At 38.7% G+C, this 20,789-nt stretch overlaps 1 protein-coding gene and 1 non-coding gene across 4 annotated transcripts in view; both read left to right on the top strand.

The window, feature by feature from the left end:
* IPO7 (importin 7) overlaps nucleotides 1-20,789 on the top strand; it is a 46,533-nt gene that overhangs the window by 12,271 nt on the left and 13,473 nt on the right. For all 3 annotated transcript variants that reach the window (XM_034770044.1, XM_034770045.1, XM_034770046.1), the window contains exons 3-14: nucleotides 3,530-3,683; nucleotides 4,939-5,097; nucleotides 7,963-8,119; nucleotides 9,076-9,165; nucleotides 9,646-9,740; nucleotides 9,843-9,927; nucleotides 15,872-16,006; nucleotides 16,873-16,972; nucleotides 18,188-18,264; nucleotides 18,727-18,843; nucleotides 19,858-19,947; nucleotides 20,461-20,626. In XM_034770044.1, coding sequence (XP_034625935.1) covers nucleotides 3,530-3,683; nucleotides 4,939-5,097; nucleotides 7,963-8,119; nucleotides 9,076-9,165; nucleotides 9,646-9,740; nucleotides 9,843-9,927; nucleotides 15,872-16,006; nucleotides 16,873-16,972; nucleotides 18,188-18,264; nucleotides 18,727-18,843; nucleotides 19,858-19,947; nucleotides 20,461-20,626 — 1,425 coding nt within the window. The remainder of the gene's footprint in view (nucleotides 1-3,529; nucleotides 3,684-4,938; nucleotides 5,098-7,962; nucleotides 8,120-9,075; nucleotides 9,166-9,645; nucleotides 9,741-9,842; nucleotides 9,928-15,871; nucleotides 16,007-16,872; nucleotides 16,973-18,187; nucleotides 18,265-18,726; nucleotides 18,844-19,857; nucleotides 19,948-20,460; nucleotides 20,627-20,789) is intronic.
* On the top strand, nucleotides 20,133-20,314 carry LOC117877506. Its single transcript, XR_004645731.1, has one exon. It is a non-coding gene; the product is annotated as a small nucleolar RNA SNORA23 (small nucleolar RNA).

Raw genomic sequence — 20,789 nt, 5'->3', positions numbered from 1 at the left:
CATTAAGATTGCAAAGTCAAGTGTTCAAAAGCTAGAAAGAGCCAGAATTAAGGTTGCCTGTGTAGTAAATGAGACTTGTAATCATATGTTGAATGATGAGGATAAAAAAAGAAATATTAAATAAGCTACTAGTTTAGTGAGCACAATCCATTCTGTGCAGTGAATGAGTGTCCTGTGGAAAAAATAATCTTATTATGCAATTCAGTATAATTGTGTACTGTCATGCATATGCACACATAGAGGCCAAATTAAGATGGCAAGGGTAACCATAACTTCTTTGTTTTTCTGAATTTTTGAATGCTTGCCTTTGTAACAGTAACGTTCTTTTAATGCAGTGTTTGGAAGTAATTTAAGTTTATTTTGGTTTTTAGCACACTAAAATAAAAAAAAATGCACAGAAATTCCATCATATGGAACTATATTGATCTCCACATGGGTCCTCAGCAGGGCTGGAACTTTTTCTCTTGGGGGAATTTTGTATCAAAAAATAAAAAATTCTACACACAATATTTTAAAATTCTGCATATTTTATTTGTCAAAATAATGCAATATAATCACACCAGTTTCAATTATTTTGGTAATTTCTTTCAAAATACCTATCAGCACGTATGTCTGTAGCAATAAAGACAACAAAAAAGATTCCCCCAGGAGTAGAGAGTTAAAGTAACCCCTACGACAACCCAGTTCCTGTTTCTCTGTTATGCTTTTGTCGGGCACCTCAGTCTGGATGTGTCACATGTGCCATTTGGGCACATCTGGCGGGGAAAACTCTGCCTCTCCAGTCTTTTAGTAATTTTTTGTCTTTTGCCCTGGTCCCATAGGGTTACCATATTTCAAGTTCCCAAATGCCAGGCTCAGGGAGGAGGGGGACTGTGTACTGGGATGGGGGTATTTGAGGGTGCTGCAGGGGCTGCGTGGTGCCCCTGGCCCAGACACCCACACCCCCTTCACCGCCAGAGCCCAGCTGCAGGCTCTGCTCAGCTTGGTTACTGTCCCACTGGGTAGTGATGATCTGTACCTGCTGATATTGGGTATGGGGGACACAATTTAAAGATTCAGTGGCCTGGAACAGCTTGAGTTACACCCCCATCCCCCGGGCAGGTCCCTACTCCTGCTTACCCTCAGTCTCTCCTCACAGAAAGCAGCGCCCCCTCCCTGCAGACCCCTGGTATTGCTCTAGTCTCTCCTCGCAGTGCACAGCTGCTGTACAGAGAGGGAGCCCAGCTGTACCATGTGACTAAGCAGGGCCAGCAAACCTGGGAACCAAAGCCCTCCAGCACAGGTGCACTGCGAGCTGGGGAGCCGGGCTCTGCCGGGTCCAGCAGCCCTTAGCAATGGCCAGCAGCTCTGCAGCACCATTTTTGCAGGGAAAAAATGAAATTCTGTGCAGAATTTCCCAAAGAATAATCTTATATCCTTGCACCAGACCTCTATCACATGAGCTAATGAAGTAATTGGTAGCAGTATGTGGACCAGCCACTAGGGGTGGGTGAGACAGACACACTTTGCCAATGGATTTCTGCTAGATAGCAAGGGAAGATTGAGACTCTCTAATCTTGATCTGAATTCCAGATTCTGTAGGGGCGAGTACTCTAAACCAGGAGTTCTCATAACAGATTTTTTTGTGGCCTCTCTTGCTGGTGGCTGAACTGACACTTTTTTCCCTAAAATATTTGATTAAGTTTAGGGGGAAAAAAAAAAACAGCACATATACACATCCACATCATTATAATTTATTTATTGCAGATACAAATATCACTTCACAGTAATATTTTTATTATTGAATGTTGGTTAATATCAATCACTTTTCACAGGACACTATCTGGAAGGCTGTGAGAAGTGATACTTGCATGTTTGTTAATATCACTTTTCTCAGCAAGTCCCAGGACAAATTAAGCCCTGGATTGGGGGTGAGGGGAGGGGTTGGAGGCGGAGGCAGTGGGAGCTGTGGTGGGATAGATGTGGGCCTGGGGAGGCAGCGGGGGCCTGGGGTGGATGGGGAGGGGGGCATGAATGTAGGGCCAAGAGAGAGGAGGGTGGGTGGTGAGCCCCGCAGCTGTAGCTGGGGATTGGCGCCTACTGCTGTGTGGCAATGGGGTCAGTGCCTGCGGCTAGAGCACAGAGCTGGGGGCAGGAGCTGCATAGCCAGGGCAGGGAGTTGGAGCCCCGGGCCGCAACGCGGCCAGAGCCCAGAGCTGCATCACCAAATGCGGGGGTCAGTGCTTGCCGCCACAAGGCCGAAGCCAGCACCCGCTACTGTGCGCCTGGGGATCGGTGCATGCCCAGGGCCGGGGATTGGCGCCTGCTGCCACACAGCCAGGATCGGGGATCAGCGCCCAGAGCCAATACAATCTCATAATAAACCAAGGAAAAACTAAGCAATCTGTCAAGGTTCTTGGGTCTTTTGAACTTATTTTTACATTATATCATATCTGATTGTGTTGGAAATAATTATCCCACCATCCGTTTGTTTCTTTGGAAATGGCTCATATCCTTTTTGCAGTAAGTAGGATAACTTCTGATTACAGAAAATAAGGAAAAGGACAGCAGAAATAATCTGAATTAAAACCCTGATTTTCTTAGTTAACTTATACTGGCAGATTCTTGTGCCCATACAGATGAGCTGGCAAGATCAGGAACTACATCATTATCAGATTCAAAATAACAGGTTTACAAGGCATGCTCTCTGAATCCTTTCTAATACTTGTGCTAGACACCATATAAACATTTAATTGAAAACCAGCAGAAAACCTATTGTACATTATACAGGTGTAGTCAGAATTCAGTTAATATTAATTTTGCTGTAACTGTTTGTAAATCTGGGCTTTCTTTTGCACTTGTAAAGAAAAGAGATTAATAAAGCATAGTTTGAATTTTTGTCAATTAGCGGAAACATGCGTCTATGTCAGCAACATAATATGACTCTTTATAGCAGATAACCTATAATCTTTGTGTAGAGATACTCAATTTGCTTTCAAGATTCACTTGAATGTAAAGCAGACCATGTAGCCCAAACATAGTCACGTTATAGAACAAAATCAGACTTTTAAAATACAAGCAATATTTGACTATAGAGTCAAATATTGCTTGTATTTAATGCTGACTAGCCTTGTTTTTAAATACCAAAAAAAATCTCAGAATAATTACAAAGGAAGCTTCTTCAGAGATGTGTTTTAATAAAAAGTTATCACAACTCTTCTTCATAACAACAAGTGGAAATATCTTTCAAGACTCTTATTTTCAAAAACATTGTCTAAAAAGATGATAAAGTGTTGGTAATAGTGGACTTAAGAAATATGACAGATGCCATACTTGATAACTGAAGAAGGGGAGATTTTTGTTCCATGTAGAAAATTGGGAGATTAGTGGCTTTTGAGTGCGGGTATGTTTGCTCTCTGATATGTTAAATGTTGTCCATTCAGTCAGAGTTCATTTATGGAGTGCATTTTCTAAAAGTAAAAATACGCATATCCGCATAATGACTGACTTTTGTATTGATACCAAGTGATGTCTTGCTGTTATCTGACAGGTGTTATCTACTTGAAGAATATGATAACTCAGTATTGGCCTGATCGTGAAACTACACCAGGGGATATCCCACCTTATTCCATCCCAGAAGAAGATAGACATTGTATTCGTGAAAATATTGTAGAAGCCATTATTCATTCTCCTGAACTAATTAGGTATACAGTTTTAATTTGCTTATAATGTAGTCATAGTTTTGATACTGTTCTTTTAAAATCAATACCACTTGCATACTACATTTCATTGTGTCTTGGATTGTAACACACAGATTATAACACACAGATTTCAGAAAAGGGCAACAAAAATGATGAGTGGTATGGAACGGCTTCCATATGAGGAGAGATTAAGAAGACTGCGCCTTTTCAGCTTGGAAAAGAGATGGCTAAGGGGAAATATAATTGAGGTCTATAAAATCATGACTCGTGTAGAGAAAGTAGATAAGGAGGGGTTGTTTACTGCTTCTCATAACACAGGAACTAGAGGTTACCAAATAAAATTAATAGGCAGCAGGTTTAAAACAAATAAAAGGAAGTATTTCACCACACAACGCACAGTCAACCTGTGGAACGCCTTGCCAGAGGATGGTGTGAAGGCTAAGACCATATCAGGGTTCAAAAAAGAACTAGATACATTCATGAAGGATAGGTCCATCAATGGCTATTAGCCAGGATGGGCAGGAATGGTGTCCGTAGCCTCTGTTTGCCAGAAGCTGGGAAAGAGCGACGGGGATGGATCACTTGATGATTACCTGTTCTGTTCATTCCCTCTGGGGCACCTGGCACTGGCCACTGTCGGAAGACAGGATACTGGGCTAGATCAAGGGTTCTCAAACTGTGGGTCGGGACCCCTCAGGGGGTCGTGAGGTTATTACATGGGGGGTCACAAGCTGTCAGCCTCCACCCCATTTATAATGGTGTTAAATATATAAAATAGTGTTTTTAATGTATAAGGGGGGTCGCACTCAGAGGCTTGCTGTGTGAAAGGGGTCACCAGTACAAAAGTCTGAGAACCCCTGGCTAGATGAACCTTTGGTTTGACCCCGTAGGGCCATTCTGATGTTCTTATGTACTGGAGAGCATAGAATTAATGCAGTGAGAGAACATGGCTTTTCATTCTTCATTTGTACATTGTACAACATGTAAGCGATTTATTGGCATAACATCTTTTGTTCTTGGAGAAGAATGGATTCCTAAATTATTCTAACCCTTTTACAAAATTTCAGAAGATAGTAAATGCCAAGCAGAAGGAAAGTAGAAGATCAGATTAGACTCCTCTATCTGTAAACAAGAGTTCTGAAAGCATGTTGAGTTTTGTGTGTTCAGCCAAAAATGAGCTATTTCATCATCACAAAAAAACCCTCTTAAAATAATGAAGGTAGTTATTTGTTTAACCATGTGTGTGTTTGACTTCCAGAGTACAGCTTACTACTTGCATTCACCATATTATCAAGCATGATTACCCCAACCGCTGGACTGCAGTTGTGGAGAAAATTGGTTTTTATCTTCAGTCTGATAACAGTGCTTGCTGGCTTGGAATTCTCCTTTGTCTTTATCAACTTGTGAAAAACTATGAGTGAGTTTTCCCCAAACAAAAAACATAGAAAGTCTATCCATTTGTAGCAATATATTACTGCTGAATATGAGCTGGAGGTTAATGTATAAAATATTGAATTGCATGTTGCACTGAACACTGATATTGGAGGTAATTAATATAAACCTCTGAATTCAATAACAAGTCTTGATAATATTTCACCATCTGGAGAAAGTAGTTCATGTTGTCTTTCCTAACTAGTTCCATAAAATACACTACATAACAATCTTTCTTCACGTTAAAACTTTGAGATTTGAGATCAGAATACTAGGGTTTCTTTAAAGCTTTCTGAGAGTTGAAAATGGGCATGGTAGTACAAGTCTCTTAGTGATAGGGTAAAGTGTGTCCAGGGGACAAAAGCATGGCTTTGTCAAAAACAGGGTGAGAAATAACGTTTATTAGACATCTAGACAATTTGTAATCTAGATATTGTGTTGCATGTAAAAAATACATAAAGGTTGCAAAGTCCAAAAATTCAAAAGTTATGAAATGCCAGAATTAAGGTTGTCTGTGCAATCTTAGTTTGGGCCCCTTTTGCATATGCATTGTCCATTCTCTCGTAGGAAGTCTGTAGCTGTAGCAGAGCCACAGATAAAATCCTCTTCTCTAGCTCCCAATCTAGTGCCTTAAATGCTTAATTTGTTTGTGAACATCTGATGTTTGTCTATAAACAAACATACATCTAAGCGTAAATTCAGTCCATGCAATTACATGTGTTAACTTTGAAAATCTGTCCCTCACTGTGTAGTGTTATGGCTTAAGCCACGTTGTTGCAGCCTGTGGGTCGATCAGCTTTAACTTAATCTAAAAATATTAACAAACTTTAGACCTGTTTAAGAGCTGAATTGACTTTTCAGATGGAAAGTAAATCACTTGGGCCCTTCAGCATTGTTGCTTCAAAGCCAGCCAGTATTTCAACTGGCCGGCCTTTACATAGGTCAGATTGTTTTCTCTCATCTTTCCTGTTCTGTTGTTACCATGTTCTTTATCATTGTGTCTTCAAGCAAGTTGGTAGTGGACTTTCCTTGAGGAACGTTTTTACGTTCTCCATTTTTTCTTAAGCTTTGTTTCTGATTAAGTTAATCTGTAGGAACCATATTTATGATTTTTGGGTTGGACTCTTGCTGTTTAAATTGTTATACAATTTTTATCAGACATGCATTTAATATCAGATTATGTAGGTTTTCATTGTTTGTTTTTGTGAACTGGCACTATTAGAAGGTTAATTTGTGTATTTAAGTTGAACTGTATAAAGTCCAAAAATGTGGTGGCATAAGAATGAGGATACTTCAGTGTTAATTGTTTAAGTAAAGCTATGAATTCTGAAGTACTGTAGTGTAAAACTTTATTCTTAAATCCTTAGTTTAGAACATCACCAGCAGTATAAGATAATATTCTAATCTGACAATTGTTCAGTTAATAGGATCTTTTCTTTATTATAACTAGAACTGGGTGAAAAATGGTAATATCATTTTGTGGATATAGAACGTGAACAAACTCCAACAGTGCTGTCTAATGGTGAGGTGGCGATATGGCAGGTCATCTCCCCATTGCAAATTCGGTCCTGTCTTTCAGCAGCTTCTATCTCCTCCCCCTCCCCCGCCCCCGGCCTGGTTTCTGGCCCTTCCCTTTTGCATGGGGGACTTTGGGGTCAGGGTCTTCTTCTGAGATGAAGGCTCCTGTTGTTGTCTTGGAGTGGGTTGGGGAGCTCAGGCCCACCCTCTCGAGCAGGCTCTGGTCTAGGGCCCAATAGTGGCAGTGATGCTTTGCACCATGGGGTGCTAAGTAGCTGCCCCCTGGACCACTTCCTACCAGGCCTCCTTTTCCCCACAGAGTAAATCAAAGAATTTCAAATAAAATCACTGATCTACACGGTCAGTCACTTGCCTTTCCTTTGTATGTGTGCTTAGGCAATGAGCTCCTGGGCAGCACTGCCCCCAGAGTTCAGAGCCACCAGTCTGCTCCCTTTTGACTGCCTCCCTCTGAGCTGCTCTGCTGCCCTGACAGCAACTTGTTCTGGTGTCACAGGTGTGGTTGGGTGAAGCTGCCTGGACCCAGAACTGCTCCTTAACCCCTTGCTCTCCAATGTCGTGTTTGTACATCCCATCACAGTGGAGAATTTTGATATTTTGATTTTTGGTTTTGTTCCAATTCGGAACAAAAAATAAAATATTTGAAATTCTCCATGAAAGGGAATAGAGCCCTGGTTCCAGGTAAGTCTTCCTGGCAGGCTGCTCTAGATCCATAGACCGTGGAAGCACCAGGCTATCAAGGAGCTTCAAACCTGGAAGCCCAGGCTCTCCAACAACCCAGTGGAGTTGAGTAGGCAAGATGATAGGAAATGACTTCCTCCATTGTTTGATTCTGATAGAACCAAGACAGCGTCCACGGAATGTTTCAATTTTGGCAAATTCCAATGAAAAAGTGTCTTGTTGGATATTTTCTGACCAGCTCTACTTGTAACTTTCTTGGCTATAAAATTATGGGTTTTGCTCACTGTTTTCTTGCTACTGTGACCTTGATTTACCGTAGAAAATTGTGTGGCATATTTGTGATGTGGCATTCAAAGTGAGTGCATCAGCAGGAGAACATTACGGTAATGTTTAACGATAGTAAAGTAATGGAAGCTAAGTTGTTTTCTAACTTCATTCAGGTTTGGCTCTGTGCTGGTATAGCACTTTCTATATGACCCCATGAGTGCCATAGTAAGATATAACTCCGTTTTTAAAATAATCTATCCTTAGACGCCACAGTGGCGTATGTGCCTCTCTTCTCTGCATGCACAACTTTTCAGATCAATAAAGTTAGCTGTAAAATCTTTGTAAAGCATTTTATTCTTGCCTAAAGGTACAAGAAACCAGAGGAGCGGAGTCCCTTGATAGCAGCAATGCAGCACTTCCTTCCTGTTCTGAAAGATCGTTTCATTCAGCTTCTGTCTGATCCATCTGATCAGTCTGTCCTCATCCAGAAACAGATCTTCAAAATCTTCTATGCTCTTGTTCAGGTGGAAGCAAATTTTTCTGTATTCTTGAGCAAAGGTTTAATACGAAGGTTTAAAATAAAAAAAATATATATGGAGATATATCTGCCTCCTAGAACTGGAAGGGTCATCGAATCCAGTCCCATGCCTTCACTAGCAGGACCAAGTACTGTCCCTGACAGTTTTTTGTTGTTTTTTTTAACACCCCCTCCCCCCAATGTATTACACTCTAGGTACTAATGTACTTGAAACAACATTGCCAGTTGGATTTCATTTGAGTCCTTTTTCACCAATGCTCAACTATGGTGTGAGTAACGAGCTTTTGGTATGATTCTGTGTACCATAACCCTAATAATACAGATTTGTTTTAGTTTAAAAGTGGGTTAAAAATTTGAGTCTACTATCTTTGAACTCTCTGGAACCTGCCAGTGCTACCCCTGAGTAAGCCAGAGTGGTTATGAGAGAACGAGAGCCTTTTCTAACACTAGAAACAACCATTTATCATACTTTTGTAGACTGTTACTATACTGAGCTTATTTAACAAGAAGGAAACTGGACTAACATGCTGTTCAGAACATATATTCTAATATTAGAGAGGTTGGGTGGTCTTGCAATGAAATTTAAAACCAGATTTACCAATCCCTCTATCATACTTTTAAGAGAAGAAAAGAATTGTCTCCGATTCAGAAAGATATAATAACTTAGATATTGTGAAATCATCTTTTAGCAAAATTCTAAGTAAGGCAGAATTGAAAGGAAGCAGAATGTTTTTGAGGATGTAGAATAGGCTACAAAAGATCGCTGTCTAACACCATCCAATATCACCCTTACTTCTTTGCTCACCGCTCATAATATCCAAGTGTATAGCAGATGTTCAGTAAGATTGTGATAGATGAGCATTCAAACATATATAATTCAAGCAATTGATCAGGTTGTTTTAAATGACTTTATACTGAACCTATTTTATGCTTTTTAAATAGTATACGTTACCTCTGGAGCTGATAAATCAGCAAAACCTGACAGAATGGATAGAAATTCTAAAAACGGTTGTGGACAGAGATGTACCTGCTGTAAGTACTTTTTATGTGTGTATTTCTCTTTGGGCTTGGAAATTGGCTTCTGAATTCAATTGCCTGTATTTAAAAGTTGGTTAAAAATGTTAACAGTATTGTTTTCTTTATTCTTTCTGCAAGACGTCTTCTAAATGTGTGGCAGGACAAATAAGATTTTGTAAGGTTAATATGGTGGTTTAAACAGAGACTAAATGGAGAAAGTTTAAAATATTATCTGTTCTTTTTTAGACAAAACAGCAACTTGCAAATTGTATTGTAACTCATGTTGGCTTTTTACAAAGGAAAGTTGTATTTGAACATTTATACTTTACCTTTTTATTGTGCGCTTTCTTTTTTTAACTCTCATATTTTTATATCTGATATTTCTGTAGATCTGGAAGAGTGCTTACACAGCTAATAGTGCAAAAAGAAAAGCAATTTTTTTTTTTAATTTGACATTTCAGCAATATTCAACAAATTTAATCTTTCTTCCTAAAGGAAACTCTTCAAGTTGATGAAGATGATAGACCAGAATTGCCTTGGTGGAAATCCAAGAAATGGGCTTTGCACATCTTGGCTAGACTTTTTGAGAGGTAGCTATTCTTCCCATGCCGTCAAATTGAAAAAACCTAACTTCTAATATGAAATTCAGCAAAATATTTTTGCACACTTGAATTTTTCACTTTTAATTCTAGGTATGGAAGCCCTGGTAATGTTTCCAAGGAGTACAATGAATTTGCTGAAGTGTTCCTAAAGGCATTTGCTGTTGGTGTCCAACAGGTAAGAAATGCTTGAACCTGGGGTATTAGAGTAAATGTGACATTTAACAATAATTTCTTCCTTCTCTCATCTTTTTTGAAGGATATGGCTCCTTTCGAAATATTTTGCATTAACCTGATGCTATCAGGGAGTATGCAGGAAATACTTACACTTAGTTATCAACTGAAACAATCAAGTGTTCACTTCTTAAGAAATATTGCTTGTTGCTTATGTAATCTGTTGAAGTACACTATGGGTATGTCTATACCGCAGTTAGGCCTGTGACAGTGACTTGGGCTTAGGTTAAAGGGATGTTTAATTGCAGTGAAGATATTCAGGCTCAGGCTGCAGCCCAGGCTCTGGGACCCTCCCAATTGACAGGGTCCTAGAGCCTGGGCTCCCAGGACTGAGCAGGGGCACTGGATTTATGGCTTATTACAACCATCTGTAACCCATTAACACCCTCTGCAGAGATGTTAACAGTTCACACCTTCAATGGTCCCATACCGTATGTGTTAACTATTTATGCTAAACAGGCTGTGGCACCTTGCATTTTGCTGTGATGCAGCAAGTACCTTTCTCAGAACTGAAAAAGAGCTCTGCATGGCTCAAAATGTGTCCCACATCAACAAAGGTTGGTCCTATAAAAGATATTACCTCACCCACCTTGTCTCTCAATATTCAGTGCAGTTTAGAAAGGCAAGCTTTAATTCTCTCCCTGAAGTGGATTTGGCAGTAACTCCTTGTAGAGGTGCTAATGTGCTATCTGAAGGTGAATAGGACCTAAGGAGCCAAGTACCAAGATTGTCCACCCTAAAGAGGAGTTATGAAGCCTGGATGGTTCCCCCCTCTTCCCCCCCAATAATTTTAGTCTGGGCAAATGATTGCATGGAAAAATATCTTCAAAAGTTACAAATTGATACTGCTTGATAGAGAAGATTTTTTAGGTATACTTCTTAGACTTGCCTCTTAGACAGTTTTGTTCTCTGTCTGTTGTTGTGTTATCCAGGAGACAGCTGTGGTTCAGGTCTTTAAAGGAAAATTCTTGAGGGGCAGGATTTTTGAACCCATAGAAACTTCTCTCTCAACAACATGAAGTTACATAGAAACAGGGAGTTATTTTGATCAGATTCTCAGGAAGGACACAAATTTTGGAAGATGGTGCATGTGTGTGCGTATATATACATAAAAATAGGAAAATCGAGAATATACTATTCCAACAGATCGTTTGCAGACATCAAACCCAATACGTGGCACGGAGCCCACGTTATTCAAAACTCTGACTTTTTGCACAGCAGTGAAGATCAGCCTAAGGCATGTGCGCAAGGGAATTGATCCTTCAACTACACGTTGGAAAAAATTCTTAAGACATTTATTTAATTGCAAAATCAAGAGACCCTCTGAAACACAAGAAAATAAAAAGCAGTTTCTGATGCTTGAGGACAGGCTCAAGAGTTCACTGACACTCTGTCGTGCACTCTCTGATTTTATCAAAGAGAAATGGGAAGTACGATGGGATTACAAATTGGGATTACACCGTGGGTTTACAAATTGTTCAAGTGCAGATTTGGCACAAACTCACTGAAGGTGTTCTTGGTGACTGTAGGCCTGTTCCTCCTCCTTCCCTCCAGAGCTGTCTCCTATATTTCTGTTTGGGTTACAAAACATCACTGATTGCCAATATGAGGCTCCCTTGGTCACATCTCCATGAGTTTTCAGAAGGGTCCTAATTACTGCTTGAAAGGAGTGAAGTACATGTCTGCTCCTCCCTTCACTATCTCCTGATGGGTTTTCCAGAAGAAAGAAGGCATCTCCCAAAACAAATGATAAATGGGAAGAATTGTATAGTTCCAGCACCAAGGATCCATTATCTGGATGTGATCATAGACCCAGGATTTTATTTGAATAGTAATCTGAAGGTTATCAACCACTGAATTTTTGGACACCTCATGTCACTTTGATTGCTTGGTAAAGCTGTTGGTTGTACTAGTTTCATACGGAAATGAAGTTTCTGCACTCTTTCTTCTTCTAAACAGCTTAAACAACACAGTGAAGGTACAGCAAGTGGTAAGAGGTCATTGTACCACTAGGATGGTGAGCAACAAAATTTAGCTTCTTTCAGAAAATGCTGAACTGAGAAGAATTGAAACAGATCACTTTAGAGTACACTCCAGAACCCAGATAGCACAGGACAAGTGGTCTAATGAGTTTTATCAGCTGGCTGATGCTGAGACCAATTTAGCTTTGGAAAGTATGATATGTAATGTCAAAAGCAAACAGGTTTTTAATAGTGGCATAGGTGTCATTTGAGCTGTCGAGGTGGAAGAGTCTGTATTCAAATGGGCAGAGCAGAACAAAACTTTTATCCCACCATCACTTGGTATCAAAGAACAAATGAACACCAGAACCAACTGATGATGTTATGCTGAAATAGAGTGGGGAAGTGGAGCTCCTGTAACTAGGAAATTCAGGAACTTGGTTATAGATGTTGACATCCAAGAAAAAGAAGACTAATAATCTTTTTCAGAAGTAGCTCTGGATGAACTTTCTTAAACCTGGCCAAAAAACCCACATATACACATAATGCCCATTCCCACTTCTAACAAAAATAATGTAGAAGATTTGGAGGGACAAAATCAATTACTTGGAATTATCTTCACTGTCTGAGACACCTGTGAATCTTGGACTTCACAAAAACAGACTGCTCCGCTGATTAATTAGGGGTGAGTCAAAATAGGCCTAGTCTTACTGTTAGGAGGGTGAGGAAAGAAGTGATCAAGAGTATTCGCACCGTATTCTGGCTGCTAGAAAATCCTTCACTGTTTATTGTATTGTTCAAATTCAAACATTGAGGGAATAACAAAGGAAGTACTATAAAGATGTGAAACTAAATCATATCCAAGAATTGTACTGGTTGGCCTTTCCCTCAACTTAAAAAAAACAAAATAAAACAAAAAAACACTCTTGGAGTCCAGGTGTTAGCTATTGCTCATTTGATAAGAGCAGCCAGGGAGAGCTGATTTCTTATCCAGATGTACCAGCTTCAAGGAATCCTCAGAGACACACTTATCCAACACAGAACTTAAACTGGTGTAACAAGAAATCATCTTATCTTCTAATCACTGCAGCCAAATCTCTTTACACATGTATGTGCCCATGCATAGCACACAGTATAAATATGATGGAATTCCAATTTTGATTTTATACCCCTATTTCGGTTGCTGGTAATTTAAATTTAGTTTGAACAAAAAATGTGCACACTTGATCTTGGACCAAAGGTGAAGTTTTGTGGAGAGTTTGAGTAAAATATATTCAGCTGCTTCTGAGTTCTGCATGTGTGTTTTGAATTATGTGATTTATTTAAAAAACCTTTTCTCCATATACTGTGTACTCATAACTTAAATGGCTGAATTGACTTCTTATATTCCCTAGATTTAAATATCTACAAAACAAACCAAGTTAAAATCTAGTGCAAAGAAATTGTGATTCAGTAGTTTAAGTATTTAAAGTGGGGAACTTTATATGTTTAGTACTTGATAAGTTTTTTGATTAACTTAAATTTTTGAAAAAGCTGTGTACACTAAGCTCTCTGAAGTCAGGAAATGCAGAAGGTTGGAAGTTCAGTTTTAACACTGGTCTCTTATGCTTTGCTTTCTATAGTACGGTCTCTTTGACAATGAGTAGATGTCAATACAATATGGAATACAAACTGGAATTTCTGATACAACCTTACATGCAGGAAATAACATTACAGGATATGCACTCCTGACATGGCTTATATCTCAACAATTTATTTACATTGTTTAGTCTTAGTTGATTATTAGATTATTAGATTATTTAGTAGAAAGACCATATTTTAATAACAGAGCTTAGAGAATCTGATTCTTAAATACTTCATTTCTCAGTCTTGATGCAGAAATGTTAGGTTTTTTGCATGGAATATTTTTGTAACCATCAATGTAATCATCTTAATGACTATAACTTTTTCAACGAACATTTCTTAAGTTGTAACAATTAAATTTCAACACTTTCAAGAAAATGATGTTGTGGACAGACCAAAGTTTCATCTATAAAACAAACTTCATCTTCTGTGAGTCTCAAGACTCAATTTCATATCCTATTTCTCTTCATTTAGCTTACTAAAGGGTAAAGAGCAATTTTGATACAAATAAGGATTGCTTTTCTGACATCCTGTGTGTGCCATTATAAACCTAGAGCATTTAAAGTCTTTGTGCAAAGCCACTCTACTGTCTTAAGGCAATATATAAGCCATCTATAGTGTGATGGGTAAAATCCTGCATCTCCAAGGTTTGCTAAGATAATGAATGGGCTTTCAAACACCCTAATGGATCAGAGCCCAGTCAATTTCAGTGAAGGCTAATACATAGGCAAAAATCATGAAACAATTTATAAAGCAGTGAGGTCCATGGTGAATATGTGGCTAAATCCCTAGTTACACTCCTGTGACAGTCTAAGGCAACTTTGTAATCTCATATATAGATTTTTTTAAAACTGAATTATTTCTCAAAATAATTGGATCTCAACTTCATCAATATTTCACTGCTGGTAAAGTCTCGGAGGATTGGTAGACGTGAATGACATTTTCCCAGTGGATATTTTCTTTTAATCAGTTTTCACCATTTTCAGCCTTAGCAAAGAGACAAAAGATCAAATAAGCATAGAGACTGAACTTGACCTCTCCCTTTAGTCCCACCAGTTGCTTCTTTTAGAACAATTGTGGTATTACAGGCTTGGCTGAGCTGCAGGGAAATTTTGCAGGATGTTGGTCCCCAGACTCTTCCAATCACTTAGAGATTAAATACCAATCATTAATGCAGTGGATCCAAGTTCTGGCTTGCAGTCAGCCCCCGACTTGACAATTTAAATTGCTAGACTTATCTGGAGGAGCCCCATCCCTTTAGAAGAGTAGAGATAGGAGGCACAGGAGAAGGAAAATGGAGCCAGCCCTCCTTTATCCTCTCTGTTGCATGTTGTGTTTAAATTAAGGGTTTTATTATACCTGTATAGTCTATGGGGTGACTGAGGGTACATCTACACTACAGGGGGGAGTCGATTTAAGATACGCAAATTCAGCTACGTGAATAGCGTAGCTGAATTCGACGTATCGCAGCCGACTTACCCCGTTGTGAGGACGGCGGCAAAATCGACTTCTGCGGCTTTCTGTCGGCGGCGCTTACTACCACCTCCGCTGGTGGAGTAAGAGCGCCGATTCGGGGATCGATTGTCGCGTCCCAACGGGACGCGATAAATCGATCCCCGAGAGGTCGATTTCTGCCCGCCGATTCAGGCGGGTAGTATAGACTTAGCCTTAGACGCCTCCATAATGCCATACTAAATTCAAACACAAAGCAGAAAACACCTGGAGGGCACCAGCCAGGGAGGCCAAGCAGTTTGGCAGGCCAAGCAGTGCAGCTGCTGGGTCTGCAAAAAGAATTGCAAGATGAAATGTCAGTGGTGCTTATTAACTTCCTTATCTGAGGGGAGAAAGGACCCATCATCCTGTGCTGTGGTGGTAGGTAGAGTTAGTGTGAGTCACTATTACCCAAACAATTCTGAGGCCCATCTTCTCTCCTTTACCAGGAGGCATTTGCTGATGGTGGAGTGTAGAGAACTTGCACTACTGCTGCATGAGTCATACCTGTTTGGTTAAATAGAGGACTTCAATCTCCAGGGCTGTTAGTCCACCATCTCTCATGAACACTAAAAATTACCTGAGCAAATTAACTAAACTTGTGTTGGAGAATTGGACATGGCACAGACCAGAGGAACCCGTCACATGTTAACTTAGACTAGTCAACACCATTTTAATGTAGTAAAAATCTGTTTACATTTGCAAGACTATGAGGGGCTTTGTGCGGGCGGTTCTGCAAATTGAATGGCTTCTTGGTTGCTGGCAAGATGCTCAGATTTCTATAAGCTATTAATGAGACTTGATTTTTCACAGGTGTTGCTGAAGGTGCTGTATCAGTACAAGGAAAAGCAGTACATGGCTCCTAGAGTTCTTCAGCAAACACTGAACTACATCAATCAAGGAGTGTCACATGCTGTGACTTGGAAGAATCTGAAACCCCATATTCAAGTAAAACATTTTCTGGGAATAGTCTCTAAATGACCAAATTACTATGTATAAGTCAGTTTGTTTATAAACTCTCTATCCCTACTAGAATTTAAGATGTATGAGTTTGTATTATAAATTGTTTATTGAGAGTTCAGGTCTGCTCTGGGGAAGCACATCTTGTTACATTAGCATAGTTGAAATATTCATTTTCTCTGAATGAAACAAAAACATTAGCAATATTTAGGTCCCAGTCCTGCAAAGACTTCTACTTGAGGCTTGTGAGTAGTCCCATTGATTTCAAGCATGTCTCTTTGCAGGATTGCAGCCCCACTAAAGGCTAAAACCCAGATTGGTTGATGCTCCTTATCGTGGATTTGGACACTCTTTTAAAATGTAAAACATAGAATGCATTTTTATTAGTATCATAATGACTTAATACAATGGTGTGAACTGAGATATCCAAATGGAAACTAAATAAGCCCTTACAGTATAAATAGGATCCCAAAACAATCATGCGGTTTCATCATCAGCCCTTTAGCACAGTGAGCCTCGTTTAAACTATTGTATTTCTTAATGGATCAAGAATTGTACATATAATGTAACACTGTACAAATTCAGAGTTAATGTCAGCAACAAAATTTATGCCACCTTTCCTAGCTCAATACTCCATTGCCCAAAGCAAACACAATGGCTTGCATTGCAGTGCAGGCTGTCCTTTAATTTGAAGCAGTTGGCTTTTCTTTATTATGACAGTGTAATTTTAAAAGGTTTCCATCCGATATCTAAAATTGATGTAAGAGAAAAATGTAAATCCTTTTAAATAGAAGGAAGCAAACGATGATTGATTTAATAGGTTAAATCCCTTTTTTGTAACTCTTTCATTGCAGGGAATTATCCAAGATGTTATATTTCCATTGATGTGCTATACAGATGCTGATGAGGAGTTGTGGCAAGAAGACCCATATGAATACATACGTATGAAATTTGGTGAGAATTTTAATATTTACATACACATTAAAAAAATTTAATACCAGACGAAGCCAGTATTTTTAAAAGATTGTGAAAATAGAGATAACTAGATTTATTATTTTAAGTGCAGTGCATTTTTCTTAAGTGAGGTAATAGATCAGTGCTTGTCAACATGGCTACAGATACCTTAAATTCAGCTATCTTGGTTCTCAGTGTAGGTGAACAAGGGGTGTGTGTGTGTGTGTGTGTGTGTGTGTGTGTGTGTGTGTGTGTGTGTGTGTGTGAACACAAGATGTTTATATGGCAGTGCAATAACTTTTTCATAGCTGTAAAAGAGCTAAGTTTTAAAATTGTTGTTTTTTGTTTAAAAATGCAGTTAAATTTAATCGTTAAATCAGGTATGGCTTACGTACAGTAGCTACTTTTCAGATGCTGATCTTTACTGTGTGCCAAAATTTCTTATTACAAGGTCAAGTAATTCAACACAAGGCATAAATTCAAAATAGATCTATCCATATAGAGACTAAAATAGCCATGGAAGTTTTGGGTGTTCTGTTCATTTTTATGTTCATTTCCACTGGCTCTTCATTGTGTCTTTTGAAGTGTTCTAAAAATCTTTGTAGCCTGTTGAAGCGGGGTATGAAAGTGAAGGAATTGCACCTTCCTGAAGGCTTTTTGGTACACTTAGGACTTTAGGCTGCTTAGGATCCCGATGGGATATTCTTTGCTTGAAGGGGCTAAACCCCCAAAATGCAAACCATATGACTATTGACACGGGTTCTAAAAGCCTCTGAAGAAGGTTGAACAAGAAGAGAATTAAAGATGTAGTTTGTTTTCAACTCTCCCAGTTTAATTAGTGTGATAGACCTTGTGCAGATATAAAAGAAGGTCTTGGCCCCCGGGATCTTATAATCACAGAAATTTGACATAATGCTGACAAAGGGTGGAATGGGCAAAAAGAAGAACAGGAGTACTTGTGGCACCTTAGAGACTAACAAATTTATGGGTGGAATGTTTCTGTGCCAGAAAACTCAAGACATGTCTCGTCTTGTCATTTCATAGTTTAATTTTCTTATATGAGAGCTGCCTTGAAATGCTTGTAATATCGAGGCACAGCTGGGTGACATATGTCTGAATACTGTTGCTCTTATTTTACATTAGATCCAATTTATTTTAACATTGTAAACTGTATTAAAGGACAAAAATTTATAGCCTATTAAATTTATTTAATAGATGTGTTTGAAGACTTCATTTCTCCTACAACTGCTGCTCAGACATTGTTGTTTACAGCATGCAGTAAAAGAAAAGAGGTAAGCTATTTAAGGATTAGCTTTGGATTAAACAAACCAAATAGTCTTATTTGATATTTTCTGTGCAACTTGCTGAGATATTTGAAACAAAAGATAAGAATCTATTATTAAGGTGGTTGTAAATCTTCCTGCTTAATACATAGGAACCATAATGTTCACAATAATTCCATTGTTTTCTAGAAGTGTGTCGTGTGTGTTTTTTTTTTTTTTTTTTTCTTGGTACTCATCTGCTGGTATGAGTTTACTCCTTGAGGCTGGATAGCCATATTTGCTAATGCACCAGGAGTTATAAATCAGCATGGTGTTTTAGCGATGGCATGAAGCACTGCCTAAACCCAGTCTTTTGAAGAAAAAATGAAATATATTTTAACAATGTGAGCATTTTAGAGAACTGACAATGGTACTTTAGAAGATGGTACTGGCTGAAGTATTTTTACTAACACAAAGCCCTTATCAAACTAGGTCCTGCAAAAGACCATGGGCTTTTGTTATCAGATTCTCACAGAGCCAAATGCTGATCCTCGTAAGAAAGATGGTGCTCTACATATGATTGGTTCTTTGGCTGAAATTCTCCTAAAAGTAAGTGTACTGATTTCTGGTGGGTCTTCTGGTTCTGTTTCGTTCTCCTTTTCTACCCATCCCCTCCATACCCAACCCAGTATTTAGAATAACCGAGATTAGCTCCCTGAATTTGAAAGTTTTGGTTTAGATATCATGGTACAACTCTTCTATGGTGGAGCTTAATTATTTGGCTCTTGAACAGTTGCAGACTTCATTATACAAATCTTGCTCTTCCATCTCTTGCAAGAAGCTAGACTTCAGAAACATGCACATACAGTTCTGGTGTGTTGACAAAAAGGAATGTGGATAACTGAATGTTGACTTTCTGACAACGTTCATTATAAATTATTTCATATGACTTATTTTAGTTTCTTGGAACTGCTATGCTGCCTTCTGATAAACAGTGAATTGCTACATAGGTTCTTCAGTTCCACTTGATAATCAAATTCCTGGTTGTTCGTATCAGAAAATTTGTTTGATCAGAGAGAGCCTGCTGATTTAGGTATTTCATTTTCTTGTAGAAAACTAGTTGTGTAGCAGGCTTAGCAACCTTGGTTGCTTTTGCTAGCAGAGGATGACTTGGAAGAAGCTGATTTCTCTTAAGATGGATCAGTTACAACCACATTTTGAGGTGGTTGCCCTTTCTTCCTTGGCATAAGTAGTTTGGTCTAAAATAGAGATAGAAACTACAAAATAATAAAGAAGCCTTAGTTATCCAAAGATAAGAGATAATTAAAAAAAAATTTGCACCATGAATCATTGGTCTTAATCGGCCTTGAACATATAGGATCCTCCTAGTTTGTTGGTTGTGATAGTGAATAGATAGGCTATCTGTCACTTTGTGACATGGTTTACTAAGAAGGGTAAAAAGTCTTCGTTTTCTTTTGTGGTATGTTAAGACATCACACTGTCTCTTACTTTATTTACATTTATATGTATAAAATAAGATTAACAATAACTCAATTTTTTTCTCCCACTTCTGGCTTTTATTTAAAAATACCAATTGATGTAATTGCCTTAATATTCTCGCAGAAGAAGATCTACAAAGATCAGATGGAGTACATGTTGCAGAACCACGTGTTCCCTCTCTTCAGCAGTGAGCTGGGCTATATGAGAGCACGGGTAAGGATGTATAAGGTTTACTTTGTTCACTTGTTGATCTACAATTGAATAGCTTTTTTACTGATTTGTATCATGCTCTAAATTGACAAACTATTTGCATCCCTTCTATAATAAAGTACATTTAAGTTTTAATCATAAAAGTATTAGTTTCTTAAGATGTAGCAACATACTATTTTAAAATGGCAGCAGTACTGTGTGCATAGTTTTTCCTCTGTGTCTGGTGGTATGGTCCATTTGTGTTTTGCATTTAGACCATACTGCTCACACAAAACCTGTGGCCAAAGATGAACTTGAGATCATAGTACTGGTCTAGTGATGTCCAAAAGACAGACCTACCACTGGCCAGCCTCCAAACTCTCAAACATCTTTATTTTTAAAAGTTCTTAGTATTTTAGTTAATAAACAACATCTGTAGTATTAATTAATTATTTGTTGTTTTCTTGGAGAACTGACAATCCACAAGTGTCGTTAAAATGACCACTTTCTGAAGTTGTTAGATGCATTTTTTCGCAGGCTTGCTGGGTCCTTCATTATTTCTGTGAAGTTAAATTTAAGAGTGACCAGAACCTCCAGACAGCCCTAGAACTCACAAGACGATGTCTGATTGATGATAGGGAAATGCCTGTGAAAGTGGAAGCTGCCATAGCACTTCAGGTTTTGATCAGTAATCAAGAGAAAGGTACACTCTTTTTTGTTAAAGTTGGAGAAAATATCTCTAACATTTCTAAAGACGACATAATTTAAGCAGAAAAGATAGAATGCACTATTTTCATGGCTAAGCACTAATGTACTAGTATCGGAATTACCTTCTGGGAGATTTGTTTTATTGTCCATTGATGCTA

The sequence above is a fragment of the Trachemys scripta genome, chromosome 4 (assembly GCF_013100865.1).
Source record: "Trachemys scripta elegans isolate TJP31775 chromosome 4, CAS_Tse_1.0, whole genome shotgun sequence".
Lineage (NCBI taxonomy): Eukaryota > Metazoa > Chordata > Testudines > Emydidae > Trachemys > Trachemys scripta.
The sequence above is the reverse complement of the archived record's forward strand: the minus strand, read 5'-3'. Positions and strand labels throughout refer to the sequence as shown.